The sequence below is a fragment of the Galeopterus variegatus genome, unplaced genomic scaffold (assembly GCF_000696425.1).
Source record: "Galeopterus variegatus unplaced genomic scaffold, G_variegatus-3.0.2 Scaffold6444, whole genome shotgun sequence".
Lineage (NCBI taxonomy): Eukaryota > Metazoa > Chordata > Mammalia > Dermoptera > Cynocephalidae > Galeopterus > Galeopterus variegatus.
The window spans coordinates 97227-113396 of record NW_007732555.1 but is presented as its reverse complement, the minus strand read 5'-3'; the positions used below and the strand labels follow the sequence as shown (position 1 = coordinate 113396).

The 16170-nt window shown below is 49.6% G+C and overlaps 1 protein-coding gene across 1 annotated transcript in view; it reads right to left on the bottom strand.

Moving 5' to 3' along the window:
- Positions 1-935: 935 nt before the first annotated feature.
- HK2 (hexokinase 2) overlaps positions 936-16170 on the bottom strand; it is a 58598-nt gene continuing 43363 nt past the window's right edge. The window contains exons 8-18 of the mRNA XM_008590894.1: positions 15000-15155; positions 13562-13795; positions 11985-12289; positions 10506-10654; positions 10158-10277; positions 6964-7059; positions 6366-6465; positions 6085-6268; positions 4626-4781; positions 3192-3425; positions 936-1157 (exon numbers count right to left, since the gene is read on the bottom strand). Coding sequence (XP_008589116.1) covers positions 1013-1157; positions 3192-3425; positions 4626-4781; positions 6085-6268; positions 6366-6465; positions 6964-7059; positions 10158-10277; positions 10506-10654; positions 11985-12289; positions 13562-13795; positions 15000-15155 — 1879 coding nt within the window. The 3' untranslated portion in view covers positions 936-1012. The remainder of the gene's footprint in view (positions 1158-3191; positions 3426-4625; positions 4782-6084; positions 6269-6365; positions 6466-6963; positions 7060-10157; positions 10278-10505; positions 10655-11984; positions 12290-13561; positions 13796-14999; positions 15156-16170) is intronic.

Sequence of the window (16170 nt, the reverse complement as noted above, 5' to 3'; positions counted from 1 at the left end):
TTCCCGCAGGTGAATGAGGTATTTCTAGTAACTAGTCAGTATCTTCACCTTCTGTCCTTTAACTACACTGATGTACTAATGGGGCCAAGTCTGATGAGACCTGCCTACTATATACATAACAAATTAACATATAAATACATTACATACAACTGACCATTACAAGTCGAGATGAAGGAGCAGACCTACTTCATGAACTAAATAAATTTCAAACATAAATTAAAATACAGTGTTTCCACATTCTCAGGAAAAATTTTTAAAAGAAAACAAAAGGCTCCCCCTGCCCCAAAGGTCCATGGCTCGTGGATGTCCCGTGGGCCCACAGTGACAGGCAACAACAGGCCCGCTCACAGGACGTCGACTCGACTCTTGGCTGTGGTTTCATTGCCCAGACTTGGGATTCTTCAGTTTCAGGAACAGCAAGTGCTGGAATCCATGGGGCCAATGCTTGTAGATGAGGCTGAAGCAGGGCCGCCGCCTGGAGAGCCGTGGATTTCCCTCCACTCTACCCATGCCCTCCCCGTCTGCCTGCAGGAGAATCAGCTCACATTTGTGGAGACCTCCCAGACCTCTGATGGCAGAAACAGTATCAACATCTGTGTGGGGGGTGCTCTCCACTTAGAAATGTCATATTCAGGCTCCACGTGAAGCAACCTTATCTTCATTAGTGTCCCCATCCTGTAGGATTACACAGGGACATGGAATCATGGAATTTGGCCCAGGGATTACTAAAGGTTTTTTGTTTTTTTTGTTTTTTTTTAAAGTTTTGAGTGAACCAATGGGAATGGTTGTAACCAGTGTGAACAAATCCTTACTTCAAACTGCATTTATCTCAGGAGGGCCAAGGCTTGGGCAACAAACTCTACAGTGAGTATATGCAGAGACAAAATCAGTCCAGTAGGGTCCTCTCTGCCAAGGAAAAGCCAAGGCGTCTATTGCATAAGGGGATGACAATTTATAATTTAAAACATGGTCGAGGGGGAACCAGAGGAAGTCCCTTCCAATCTCAGGGGTTCTATCGCTGTCCAGCCTCACGGATGCGGCAGGCCACAGCGGTGATGAGAGCTGCCCCTTTCCCGCTGCCGTCCTCTGACTCCAGGAAGGACACGTCACATTTTGGAGCCAGGTCCTTTACTGTCTCATGCATGATTTTGGCAAAGCTGGAAAAGGTGGAAGGAAGACACAGGAAAAAACATCTCAGTCATGACTGATTTGTGTGTTCAGAGATGAGACCCTAAGTAGCGATGCCGAGAACCCAGGAACAACTAAGGTGAGGAGAAGGACGGCAGCTGCAACGTGTTCAGCACTTACTGTGCATCACATACTGGGAAACTGGGACTCGAGACATTAGCAACATGCCCCAGTTCTACGTCATAGCAGGCCATCACGAGAGCTAGGATTCAACTCTGAGACAAATGTCTGAGATGCACTTACTGTGCATCACATACTGGGAAACTGGGACTCGAGACATTAGCAACATGCCCCAGTCCTACGTCATAGCAGGCCATCACGAGAGCTAGGATTCAACTCTGAGACAAATGTCTGAGACTCCGGCAAATTGTACTCTTAAAACTAATCAGTGGGGCTGGCCGGTTAGCTCAGTTGGTTAGAGCACCGTCTTGTAACACCAAGGTCTAGGGTTCAGATCCCTTCCTGGCCAGCCGTGCCCCCCCCCCAAAAAAAAAAACTGATCAATGAAAGAGAAGTTCAACAGTCATGGAAGCCACAGGTGTGCCTTGGAGAGGAGCATAACCTGTTCACAAACTCTGGAGCAGGGGACCAAGACCCGTGAATGTGATTTTATATTTTCCAGGGCTGTTGCCTCACATCAGACCCACATCTACTCCAAAATGCCAGTGAAGGCAAAAGGAACGGACTGTTACTGTTAAGACATCCCAGTGACCATAGATCCTTTCCACATAGGACTAAAGAGATAATCACCATCCACCCCACACAGCAGGGTCAGGACACCCTCCCCATCTGTGAAGGACACCAAGTCCCAGGGCCGGTGCCTGGGCTTCCGTCCGCCTTCCAACTGTCATCTAGAACCAAAACCCCTATTTTCACAATGACACTGATCATCAAGAAATGGGACTCAGAACTCCTGAAGTTCCCCTCTCTTCACCAACTGTGTAGACTGGGAGGGTCTCTTAACTCCTTGAAATAAACATCATGACAGCAGGTAACAGTTCAGTCAAGGACTCTCCATCCTATGCCCACTGCCCAGGCCAGGACACAGATCTACCCTTTTAATCTGTAGCTGAAAGGCTTCTAGGGAGGGTTTTGGGCACTAACTGACCTCAAAATAAACTATTCAAAACAAGCAAATGAGGGAAGAAAAGAGAAGAGAAATGGTGATAAGAGCAGAGAAAGGAAAAATGAGATGGAGAAAGGGAAAGGAGTGACAAGAAAAGGAAACTTGGTATTTCCATACTAAGAGGGCAGCAAACTTCTCCAAAGAGCCAGGCAGCTCATACTTTCACCTGTGCAGGCCGTGCTGTCTGTTGCGACTACTCTGCCATGTGTGCAGCGGTAAAGACAGCACGTAAATGATGGGGCATGGCTGTGTTCCAACAACACAAAGCAGCTGCAGCTTGCCAACCCCTGCCCTAGGCTGTTGAGAAAAATCTTTCTCCAGAGTTCTAGCATAATTTACAAGAGCGTTCACAGCAATACTGTAATAGTCAAAACCTAGAAATAACCCAAATAGCACATCAACAATAGAATAACTATAGTATACTGAAAGGTACACTAGACAGCCCTGAAAATTAATGAACTACAGCTGCACACTTCAATATGGACGCATCTCAGAACATAAACAGTGTGAGAAAAGCCAGCTGGAAAGATGCCACGTGATTCCATTGATGGCAAGTTCAAAACTAAGTGAAAATCAACAATATAGATGCACACCCTGATACATGGGGGAAAGGAAAGCAAGGGACTGACTCAACACAACACTCACCCCTGGCAGGGCAGAGCAAGGGTACAACTGGGGAGGGGCTCAGAGGGGGCTTCCAACACAGGAGTTTAAACACAGGTCTACTTCTGGTTATAACTGAAATATGTATGAGTATATCATATACACTCTTTGGAATGGCTGATAATTTGTCATAAAGTAAATAGAGAGAGACAGGGAAAGGGAACAGAGGAGACAGCATGAGACAAAGACAGGAGGGTTGGGGTCAGGCACTCACTGAGGATGTAGCTTATAAAGGGTCCCATCCACACCGACTGTCACTTTGAGAGTGTCCAGCCCGCGGTTTTCTCGTATCTTGTCCACCACGGCGGCCATGCCTGCGCCACAGAGCTGGGCTGCCCGTCGCGCCACCACGGTGCACACCTCCTTGACAATGATGCTGTCGTCACAGGTGCTGTCGAGCCCCAGGTGGTGCAGGATGGCTCGGACCTGCAGCAGCGCCACGCAGTCGCTGGGGTGGGGGAGACAGCAAAGTGAGTGGTCAGTCGCGCGCCAAGGCGGCTCCTTTATCAAGAGAGGCTCCGGGGCACGGGGAGAGCTGGCCCTGCCAGGTGGCTCCCATTCCTAAACTCAGCCAGTGCTCATCCCAAGGAACCACACAGGCTCTTTCTGAGGGTGACAGCGATCCAAAGAAATGGCTCTTCATTCCACTTTTCTCACACATGGTAGGATATTGTTACTACAAAACTGATGCTCAAAACAAAAGGAAACTCACTGTCTACGTGTTCCACTCATCTGGAAATATAAAGACAGCAACAGTACCCGTATGTGATAATTTGCAGTTACAAAGCTTTTTCATGCCCATTCTCCCACTGCTGTTCACAGGCCCACAGGACAAGCATTAACCAAGCAGATCCTGACTCCTGCTCTATTTCTACTCCACCACCCTGGGTGGCCTGAACTCTACTTGTGCATTATTTAGGAAACAAATGTAAATAAAATTTTAGGAAAAAAAATAATCCCTATTATATAGAGAAAACTACTTCAGAAGCCTGGAATCACCTCCTTGCATATAAGCAGACATGCAAACTAGAACATATTCTCTCCAGTGCAGATGCCCTAGGGCCTACTCATGTCAGTTGTCTAATTTCTGTTCCATGCCCTGAGAGTAATGACATAGCATTAATTTTTAAAGGGCCTAGAAATTCACCAATCTAATTTGGAGCAGACTTTTCCAACATTAGACTGGAGGAGAGAGGCTTTGCTCTAATGAGCTGCCCCATGGCGTGTTTGCGTTTCCAACCTTTACCCAATACTGGCTGCCTGATTACTGCAGCCAACATTAGGGAGGACCTTCAGTGGGGGTGCTTTAATAGATTATCTTCCTCTGTCTATTTCAATTTACATGATATGAGCAGATATCTTTCTACCTTTGATATTTTGTCTAAAAGTCAACAATATAACTTTGCATGCCCTCATGCCTTGCTCAGCCTGCTCTTTCATGAGAATGTAATATATTTGCCCTTAAAATGACAACTGTCCATGAGGTGCTTTAGGAAACACTAGAGACATGGATGTGTTAGCCACTAAACTGGCCTCTATGTAAGCCATGCCCTGATCTGATGTGAGCTGTGGAAATCCTTCAGCTTGTCTGTCCATGAGAAAAAAGGAAGACAAGGTTGCCACCCTGCCCCAAGCCCTAAACACTCACCTCTCAATCTGAGACAAGAACTTGGTTTCAAATATTCCCCTTGTCTTGAGCCGCTCTGAGATGCGGCCGCGGAAGAGCAGCCCGCGCTTGGTGAAATCGATGAGGATGTTACGGACAATCTCACCCAGGTACATGCCACTGATCATTTTCTCGTACCTGCAATGCAGATAACATTCATGGAGGTTAAGCAGGAAGATGGTGAGATGTGCTGAGACAGGACAGGCCAGCTCAGCCACCTCGGTGCATTAGAGAGTGTAGGGCATACAGAGTCCCCTTGTGGGAAGGAAATGCTCCTTGCTCACTTGGGCAGGATTTCTGGTATCCTCGCATGTTGATCTGCCACCTTCAGCAAAATTGGCCACAGTGCCTAAGGCCCATGGGGCTCCCTGAGATTGGCCCCAGCTTCTGGGCTCACTTCTTTTCCAAGGCTTATTCCCAGCTCCTTGAAAAGGAACACAGTCAAACCCCACTACACTTCCAGGAGAAGGGGAGGACGCTGAGTCTTAACTCTTAATTTCACTAGGCATTTAGCATGCTTTCTTTAGAATCTATTCATTATTACTCAAGATGGCCCCCCTGTCCTGGCCAATGGAACTGAACATGACCATGCAGTGGCTTCAGGGTCTCTTGGCCCCTGTACGTAGTGCCTTAAAAAAAGTTGAGGTGCCCAGTTTCAACCAAGACCCCATCAACACCCCATCCTGACCCGCCCCAGCCTGCTTCCTTCATTAATGTTGCCTGCCTGGCCCCTAGCGGCATTTTAGTCTGTGACCTCTACTCTAAACAAATGTTTTGTAAAGTGTATTCTGTAGAACTAGGGTCCTTGATCTGATCAATCTACCTGCTTCCTTCATTAATGTTGCCTGCCTGGCCCCTAGCGGCATTTTAGTCTGTGACCTCTAGTCTAGACAAATGTTTTGCAAAGTGTATTCTGTAGAACTAGGGTCCTTGATCTGATCAATCTGGTTAGGAAACACTACAGGCAACATCTTCCTCATGGGAAGTGTCTTAGATCTTAAAGCACTGTCTCTCAACTCAGACACCCTTGCCCCCGCCATACATAGAGTGTTGTGATGCTGGGGCTATTGCCCCTTGTCCAGTTGACAATAGAGGGTGCTAGATGATGACTAGATAGAGAAGGAAGAAAAGATTTGCTCCTGACCCCGGCAATGCTTCCTCACCCTGGTAGCAGCAGGTGGTTTGAATTCTGTTTGTTTTTCCTCCCAGTGCCAGACCTAGGTTCTAATAGTCTCCTGCCTGTTCTCCCAGTCCTTGGGGTGGGAGCTGCTTCTTACATTTAATAACTCAGAACTTGCCAGGTATATTTGACAAGGAAACCTTTCCAATTAACATCAAGAGAATATTCGTCCTGGGAGACGCTGTTGTAGAGGCTCCTATCTGTCGTCGCATCCAGTTCTGGGGCACACATAACAGGGCTCACAGGCAGTTGGGTACCTACCTCTGCTTGCCAGGGTTGAGGGAAAGCTCATCCACAGCCACGTCGAATTCCGTGCGGAAGTCATCCAGGCATCCATTGTCCCCGAAGGCCCCCCACTCCATGTTGACGCACATCCGGCCCTCTTCCCCTTCCACCAGCTCCACGTTGCGCATCTCCTCCATGTAGCAGGCATTGCTGCCTGTGCCTGCCAGTCACAGAACCACAGGGTGGGCTTGGCACTGTCCTCCCACCCACCCGAGGCCATGGCAGCCCCACACGGGAAGGACAGCCCAGGGCCTTACCAACAATGAGGCCGACTTCACAGTGAGGGTCTTCATAGCCACAGGTCATCATTGTTCCGACTGTGTCATTGACCACAGCAACCACGTCCAGGTCAAACTCCTGAGAAGACAGCAACAGGTGCCCAGTCCACAAATGAACCCCAATATTCTCCTTCCAGACCTTTGCAAGGGAGTTTTGCATGTATATAAAATACATCTCATACACCAGGGCTCACTCTCTGGTTTCATTCAGGTCTCTGCTCAAATATCAGAGAGACCCTCCCTGGTTGTGCTATTTAAGACTGCCCCTCCCCAGCCCACTCCTTCTATCCGCTCTCCTGGCCCAGCCTCATTTTTTGTTCATCACTCTTAAGAGCACCTGCCATCAGGTCGTGGGCTCATTTGTTTACTGAACAAGACTTGGTTGTGGTCACTCTGAATCCCTGGTGCTGAGAGCAGGGCTTGACACAGAGTGGACGCTAGATAATTGCTGAATGACCAAGTTGTTTCCCCCCAACCAATGCAACTGCACTTCACATTGCCCCCACGTTCCGAACACATGAATCACTTCAGGCACCGAGGGGCCGAAACATGAGGCCTCAGGCCACAGCTCCCCCACCTCTCGCCGGTGGATTGCTTCCTTCAGCAGGGTGACCACATCCTCGCCCTCGCAGCCAGACACCTTGAAGCCTTTTGTCCACTTGAGGAGGATGCTCTAAAAATCACACATGAGCGTTAAGAAGACTTAGAAGGACACATGAGAGTGAAGAGGACGTCAGAAGAGCTCCCAGGGGTCACTCCTAGGGCCTGGCTGTGCTTCGGGCTCTCATCCTCACAGATATACAGATTCCCTGGCATAACTAATAATCTCACCCACAAGTGATCCTAAGCCTGTCCAAGGTACTGACTTGGATTTTTTCAGCACTTACTATGCACCAGGTACTGGCAAGCACTTCACATGTTACATCATTTAAGCCTCACAGCCACCTTGTGGAACATGCCTCATTATCTTGTCCATCTTACAGATAACTGAGGCTCTGGAGTGACTTGCCCAAGTCCTACAGCTTGGAAGAGAGGAGCACGATTCACCTGGCACCTGCAGACCCTAGTGATTGGGCTCATGAGCACCATGTGGCTGCCCCTGCTGTAGAACGCTTAGCACCCTCACTGTGCAAAGCAGTTTGCCCTGTCCCTGTCCTTTATTTACATCAGAAAGGTCAGTGTGTGTCTCTTAATTTTCACATTCCAGTATCCAGTGAACAAGATCCCTGCCACAGCTGGGGTGACACCTGCAGTTTGCCCTGTCCCTGTCCTTTATTTACATCAGAAAGGTCAGTGTGTGTCTCTTAATTTTTCACATTCCAGTATCCAGTGAACAAGATCCCTGCCACAGCTGGGGTGACACCTGGGCTTCACCACCACCTCACGCTTCTCAGTGAGGGAGCACTCCGGGCTCCTCCTGGAGGCCTGTGGGCCCCTCATCTTCAATGGGCGCTTTGCATGTCACAGGGCCCTCTGGGAGCAGATGCACAGTGGCTTTGAACATTGGGGAAATGTTTCAGGTTTTGCTCCCAGGTGCCCTCTCTGCTGCTGCAGCCCATCAGAAAACAAGCACCAGGGCTCCCAGATCCCTTCTCCAAGAGGTCAGGGTCCATCAATGGGCTGTGCTCACGACCCACCCACTCGCATGGCTTCTCTGGGCTTTGCTCAGGGGTTCATGCCATCAGCTTGGCCTTTCATTCACATCAACCTGGACATGTTGTGCCATTTTCAGATCCCAGGAGACTCAGAGAAATAAAGCACATGTGTGCGCAGGGTCCTGGTTTACACACCCACATCCATGCTAGTGCATGCCTCTTTCTACCCATCCCTCTCGTCTATAAGCCCGCACCACATCTCTGACAAAAGTTTCCGTTGTGCACTTTACAGTTCACAGAATGTTCAAGTAACATTAGTTCAGGTGCTCCTTAATAATAAGACAAGCAGAGGCCCCAGTATCTGGGACACCTGCCCAAGGCCAGCGGCAGTAAACGTGGCCGGGGCTTCACCATCCTCCTCAGTGCCTGCTCATCTGCACCAATGGGACGGTCTCAGCAGAGCCAACAGGCACAGCTGTCTACTGCTTTACTTGCTCTTAATTTTTACAATTCTAAGCTTAACACGTGTTCCTTACAGAAACTTGCAACACATGCAATAAAATCTAGTACGATGACCTGGAACTTTACAATTCAGACAGGAACAGTTAACTTGTCTTCTGGTTCACCTGATAAATATATAAGTAAAGACAAATACATGTTGACGTGAAAAGTAAGATAGTGTCTGTTTAAAAATATTTTAGTAGGATAAGTCTGGAAGGATATAAACTTCCACTGGAGTGTTATGTTTTTATCTTCCTATTAATCATATTTGGGGGCACTGAAAAAAAATAATGTGTGGAGAGAAAGGAATTAGAAAAGCTTAAAGCAACACTGCACTGGTTAACACTGGGCGAATATTAACAGTTGTCAGGGAATACTGGACGAAGTAGGGTTTTGATTGCAGGACTTCCCAAAATCTTCATTACACTAGTACACGTCGGGAATTTTACTCTCAGAGGGGGAGGAGCGGGAGGCACTCACAGAACTAAACCGAGCCTTGAGGGCTGATACTCTAATGACCCTGTGGGGAACACTGGCCTCTCCTTGTCACTGGGGTGGGCTGCTCTGTTCTGGCCAAGCTATCTCTTCCTGTGAGTTGTTCCCACCTACACATCCTTCTCTACCCTGGCCAGGCCTGCCAGCCTTTCTTCCCCTCCAGCTCCTTCTTCTGACGTGTTCCAAGTACTTCTCATGTGCTCCAGGTATGTGTCTAGATTAACATCTGCATGTGAATGCTCAGGCTTCAGTGTCCCACTGGTGCCACATTCAAGTAAGAATAAGCAGCTCTTACTGTTGAGTGTGTTTTATCTGCCTAGTTTGTGAGCACCTAAGGTAGGAACCATGCCTCTTGTACCTGGCAACTGTGTCCACAACATCCTGTATACCTGTAGCATGCATGTGGGCTTCCCCATGACTGAGACCTAGAGGAACAACTGCTTAAATAATAGTATTCTGACATCTAATATGAGTACATCAATCATCAGCCAGACCCAAGCACTGCCTACGCGGTCGCCTCCACTTCTTGGTGCTCTCATGTCCAGGACATCTGCGAGTCCCAGATCGTCACACCTGCTTTGTGCATCCAAGGCAAGGGAAAGGAGAGTGAGAAGCAAAGGCAAGACTAAGGAAGAGCCAGGGCATCCAAACCACAGGAGACGGAATGAACGTGCCCACGCCCGTAACAAGGGCATCAGGAGCAGGACAGCATAACTGAAAGCACGGGCTCTGGAGTCGGGAAACTAGAATTCAAATTGTGGCTTGGCCCCTCCCAGGCTATGCCACCTGGAGCAAGATACTCAGCACCTCTGTAGACCTTATTTTCCTCTCCACAAAATGGGTACACAAACACCTATCTTATATGGTTGCTGGGAGGATTAAATGAGACAATGTGCATACGAAGCCTAACATGTACCTGACATAAATAAAGTGCTGAAAAATGTTAGTTAGTGTTTTGATTAGCTTCATCATCATCATCCCAAAGACCATTACAGCTGAGCTAACTGACTTAACTTCCACCAGCCTTGACTAACTGTTCCCACCAAGGCGCCCCTCCACGCCTCAGGTCACACGTGCCCTTCTCTTCCTCCCCTCAGCTCAACTTCGTCCCCTGCTCCAAACTCAGCTGACTGACAGTCAATAAAGCCCCTCGGAGATCCCTCCAGGAAGATCCTGTTACCTCGTCCAGGCTGTTCTGCTGGCAGGGGAAGGAGAAGGTGAAACCCAGAGGCAGGGACACGCCCTTCATGCCCATGTACTCAAGGAAGTCAGCGATGCACTGGACGATGTGGTCAAAGAGCTGCAGGGAAAGGAGGGGGCGCTGACAGAGGGGCCCTGGCCAGGGCAGGCAGTCCCCGGCAGGGCCTGAGCATGAGCACCAGGTTTCCACCCAGAAGAAACACAAGCTCAGGCACAAACCGGAGTATAGGCCAGGCCAGGGCCATGGATAAGCAGAGGAAGTGCTGTCCTTGAACGCAAGAAGCAGATGTTTCCTGGGGCCCCTCCTGCAGGCACCACCCTGCCTCACCTCGTCCCCAGTGCCATGCATGACCTCCTGCGGGATGGAGTAGATCTTGTTGTGCATCTCCACGCCACGCCACTTCCCATTCCGCACGCGCACCAGCAGGACCCGGAAATTTGTTCCTCCCAGGTCCAAGGCCAGAAAGTCCCCTTTCTCTGGAAAAGCGATCCAGGAAGGTGATGAGTGGGGCATCACCACCTCCCACAGCAGAGAGTGAGGGCGTCTAAGCACCCTCCCCTCCCCTGGAGGCACTGCCAGCCTCAGGGGATGATGGACTGTGAGCCCCACCTAATGGTGAAGAAAACAAGATCCCAGGACCAGGATCCCTGCCAGCTCTTTAGTGGTTCTCACATGAGTCCAAGTGGTAGGGCCCTAGAAGTCAGAATGAACTCTGCAGAACAGCGGGAATGCTGATACAGTACACTTAAAACTATCTAAATACTATACACCATTCTAGCTAAATCAAATACACCTTATATTAGATTCTAGAAGAGAGAAGGAACAGCAGAGTCCACTCTTTAAAGGACATTGAAGGGAAGTCTTTTAAGCTGAGAAGCCCTCCTTGGTTGGGCAATCACAATGAGCACATGCCTCACACAGTCCTCAGTCAGCGCTTAGGCAGCCCGGTGAGGCAGGCATTTCATTCCCCTTCATGGATAATTGAGACCTGGCTGAGCTAGGTTAAGTCACTTGCCCAGGGCCACAAAGCCAAACATGGCAGAGCAGAACCAAGTCCCAGTCTCTTTCTCTGGAACCTGTACCGACTGTGCTCCACTGGCCTGCTCATCAATCGTTTCCTCTGAATTGCAAAAAGACCACAATTTCTTAGGTTGCAAGACTTACACCAAGGGTCAGAAATCTTTTCCCGTAAAAGGCCAGACAAGAAACATGTTAGACTTTGTGGGCCATACGGTCTCTGCTGCAGCCTCTCAACTTTGCCACAGTAGTGTAAGGCAGCCATAAACACTACACAGACAAATGGGCATGACTGTGTACTCATAAAACTTTATTTACAAAAGTAGGTGGTAGGCCCAATATGGCCCCTGGGTCATAGTTTGCTGACCCCAGACCCAGACCAATGCGGTGATTGCAAGAGCTGGCTCTGGAACCTGAATCCCTGGGTATGAATCCCAGCTCTGGCATTTTCAAGTTGTGTGAACTTGGGAAGGTTTCTTAACTTCTCTCTGCCTCAGTTTTCTGCCAAACATAGCAGTTTGTTAATAAACAAAATGAACTGCTAATCTTTTTAAACAGTGAACAAAGATCAAATGAATTAATACACATAGTAAGCATTCACTAAGTATTGACTATTATTGCTGTTCGACTGCAGCAGAGAACGCCTTTGTTGAGCTTATCAAACACTAGAGTTCCATAGTAATAAAGCTGTAGAAATATGTTCTGGTTCAAATGTTCAATGCTAATGCTAAGGGAGCCCTCCCGGAGCACCAATGCCACCATGTGAGCCGGTGGCCACCTGCGGCATACCTGTGCCGTCGGGAGTGGCGCACACGTAGGTGGGCAGCATCTTGACAGGGGCAGTCGCGTGGGTCTCCTTGCTCAGACCTCGCTCCATTTCTACCTTCATCCTCCTCTTGACTTCCAGCAGCTGCTCGTGGCTCAGCTTCAGAGACTCCAGGGTGTTCTGCCGGGCTCGGTGTTGGTAGGCCAGCCGATAGGCCACTGCTGTCACCATGGCTGCCCCTTTGCCACTGCCATCCTCAGAGCGGAGAAAACGGACGTCGCAGTCGGGCACCAGTCGCCTCACGGTCTTGTGAAGACGCTTGGCAAAACTGGAGTCAGCCAGATGGGGTAAGAGACAGGTGTCCACGGTTAGGGTCAATGGTACAAATGGTCAGAAAGTAGCTTATCACCTCGGCCCAAATGGCAAGAGGCCCCTGCAGCAACCTCTCCCGATTCTTTCCCCAGTTAGGGGACACTGCATAAGAACTCAAACATTCAACTGTGACCACCCTGGCTGACCCCACTGAAAGAAAAGAACCCTTGTAACAAGCCACTGTCCCCTGCCTGCAGCCACAACAGATTTCTCATTCCTCATCGTCTGGCCCACACACCACAACTCCTGTGCCCAGTGTAATACAATCAGCCTCGTGGCTGGAGCAGCTCAGTGGAATCAGGTGATTCTGATGCCACCTACTGTCCATGTCCCATCCCTCATTTCACTTGATGCTTCCTGGGAAAGATGCAAAACAGAACAACTGGAAATGCACTTTGGCCTCTCTTTTGCCAGTTTCTGCCAATGATCTCAAAGGTGCCTGAACAGCTAAAGACAACAGGTATGTTCAGCAAGAAACGCTCCAGGTGGTGGCTGCTATGAGCCATGGTCATGCTACCCCGAGTGTGGTCTGTGGGCCAGTAGCCTCCCTGGGAACTCTTAGAGATACAGGGTCTCAGGCTCACCCAGATCTTCTGAATCAAAATCTGCCTCTTAACAAGATCCCAGGTAATTCATGTGCACATTAAAGTTTTTGAGGCACGGGGCTAGGAGACTAGGGAAAGTCAGGGCTGAGGGTTTGTGCATCAACCAATTCAGTTAATGAAGGCACACTGAACAGGCACTCAAATTAGTGAAAGTGATACCTTTCAGGTCCCAGCTGAAATTTGAACATTTTGGTACATGTGACCTGAGGGATCAAAATGTGGACAGGGCAGGATCGATTTACTGCTGACATCAGCCAGAGAGGCTGGTAACCCACTGGGCTGGGGTGGCCCGTGGCAGAGGACACAGCACCTGCAGGAACCACCAGCACTCACGAGAGAGTAAAAAGCAAAGTACTCATACAGAGGAGGATGGCAAAAAAGAGTGCCCAGTAACCAGGGAGCTCCACGTAGACCCCAAGTCGTCCTAAGCCTTCAGAAACCACCTCCACCCATGCCAGGGACGACAGCCTCCCAGTTCCCACTTGCTGGGTGAGAACTTTTATTCAACAAAGCCCTTCAACTCCACGGTCCATCCACACCACCCCCAGAATGCACAACAGAGCTTGCCCATGGAGCTGCTAAGGTCCCCAGGTGCTCTGGGAGCTCCCAGGACGCTGACTCACTGCGGATGTTTCTTGTAGACGGAGCCGTCGACACCGATGGTGGAGCGTAGCCGCTCCACGCCCTTGTTCTCCTTGAGGCGCCACAACACAGCAGCCAGGGTGGCCGCGCACAGGCTGGCTGAGCGTGTGGACACGATCTGGCAGATCCGGTGAGTGGCCACGCAGTCCTCCTGTGTTGGGTCCAGGCCCAGCCGCACCAGGATTTCGCGGGCCTTCCGGATGCCATCCTTCTCCCTGGGAAGCAGAAAGAGTGTGGGCTCGTGTCTGAACCGCTGTGGCCAGCGGGGCGAGGGGCAGCAAGGAAGGCCCTCGGCTCCAGCAAGCTCCTTCTCCCAGTGAGGGTAGGATCCCTCTTCACTCCTCTGCCCACCTATGGGGGGTAGAAGTGAGGAGGGAGCAAAACACAGAATGCTGCCTGCTGCAGCTCTCTGCAGCCTTCCGGGGGCCTTTCTTCCTGGTGAGAAAAATTAGTCTTTCTTTTGTGAGGGCAAGGCCCTGTTCTCGGTGCTTTACAGGCGGAGTTTTGTGAGTGTGAATTTGTGCCATGTTTGCATGTCTTTGGGTAGACAGACAGCGTCTGTGCCATCAGCCACCTCTGAGCACGTGGGTCCTGCTGTGGGCCCACCCATTTTCTCTTTCTAAAGCAGTCCATCGCATCCCACCATGGAGTTGACGTTGCTTTGACTTGTGCTAAAGACGGTGGTAAAGGCTGGTGCTATGACATTCGCACCCTTCACAGGGGAAATAAACGCTTCACGAATCTAGGCACAGTTCCTTCAGGAATTTCCACTTATAGCAAAGTGGCTTGAATGGTTTCACTGTTCCCTTTGGCACCAAAATCACCCCCTCTCTACCATCTGGCCCCCAAAATAACAGGACCTCCTCAATCTACAAGTGGAAGTCTCAAGCACAGGAACCCAATTCTCAGGATACAGTTAACTGAAAAACAAAAATCGGGCTGTTCGTCCTCATTCCCACCCTGCTGGGCTGTGAAAATGCAGCCTCGGCTCTATGTCCAGGGTCTAGTGGTATTTTTCTGTTATGAATCAGGGGTCAGGACAGAGTCCCTTTTGAGAATCATCAGTAGGGAATGAGGCATCAGAGCTTCAGGTGAAAGGAAAGGAGGCAGATGCAGTGAGTCATTATGGCCTCGGGGAGCCTCCGGCCTTTGACACAGTGCAATAGCCTGAGGCCCTGCACATGGAGGCCTATCATTCCCCACACCTGACTCACTTTGGTAGTAATCACACTCAAAATCAGCAAGCGTGGAGACTGGGAAGGGAATGAAGCCACAGGCCCACCTTGGTCCACATTGTGCAAGACCTCTTGCAGTCCACACTTGAAGTGTCAAAGTTCAATGACCCTTCCTCATTCCCCAACTACCATCTACCCTTTTAGAGACCCAGCAAACAGGGATGTGGTGGGGCTGGAAGCTCACCCTTCAATATCTGAAACGTCTTTGGTCTCAAAGCGGCCTTTGATGAGCAGCTCTGGGCTGAGCTTGCCCCCGAAAAGTAGCTCCTCCTTGGCCATCTTCACCAGGATGAGCCTCACCAGCTCCCCCATGTACATCCCACTGATCATCTTCTCAAACCTGGAAGGAGATACAGACCCCAAAAATAAAGTTCCCACTGTCAATGAACTCACGACCTTCCTGTGGCAGCAAGATGCACACACGTGAAACCTCAGCCATACTTAAGAGGCTGGTGCACAATTAAGAGTTGACTTGTGCAGTGCTAAGAATGAGATGTGTGGGGAAGTGACAGCTCAGGGGGGCTAGAGGGGCTGAGAGGCCTTCAACTATGGAATGGAATGGGCCTTAGGCAGCCAAACAAAATATTCAGGGAGTGTGGAACATTCTGGAACAGCATGAATTTTAAGTAATGATTTTTAAAATTCTCTAGCACGGAAATGCTTTTTTTTAATAATAAAATCTTATATAGAGTCCCAATATTTATTTACAAAAGAAAAAAAGTCAATCTGATGAAACATGGGGCACAGGCCCAGCAACCCAGCCACATACACTGCCCTCCTCTGCAGGCCATCTGTGGATTCCTGAGAAAATGGCGTGAAAACAACCTGGGGCAGGGGGATGATGATGCAAGATTATACGGGCGGATTGGGACAGATGAGAGTTGGAGCTAGCTCTGAGCTCTGAATGGAATCTGGGAGTAGAAAGTCAGAAGTTTCTGAGCAGGCAAGTGACAAATAAAAGGCATGGTTTAGAAAGGCAGGGGCCGGCCCAAACTGAGGGCAGTTGGGTAATTTAATTTTTCAACACTAGGTGACACTGTTTCCTTTAGAAATCGGTCTTTCTGGATAGGACAGTGTGATGGAAGGAAACCAAGCCCTGGTAATCCTTTTTGACAAAAAGCCATTTCTGGGTATCTCAGAAGGAATCTTGGTGTTAGAGAGAGGAGGCACTCAGGGCCTGCCAGCACTAAGTAGGACAGGCCAGAGCAGGCGTGTGGGAAGCATAAAGACATCACCTGCCAGAGAGGAAACCAAGGCCCTCAGGAAGTGACTTGCTCAAGTCCAAAGGCCAGGCACAGCAGAACTGCAGCTAAGTGAGAGCTGATGAAATTGCTCAGAGCACAGTGTCTTTAAAA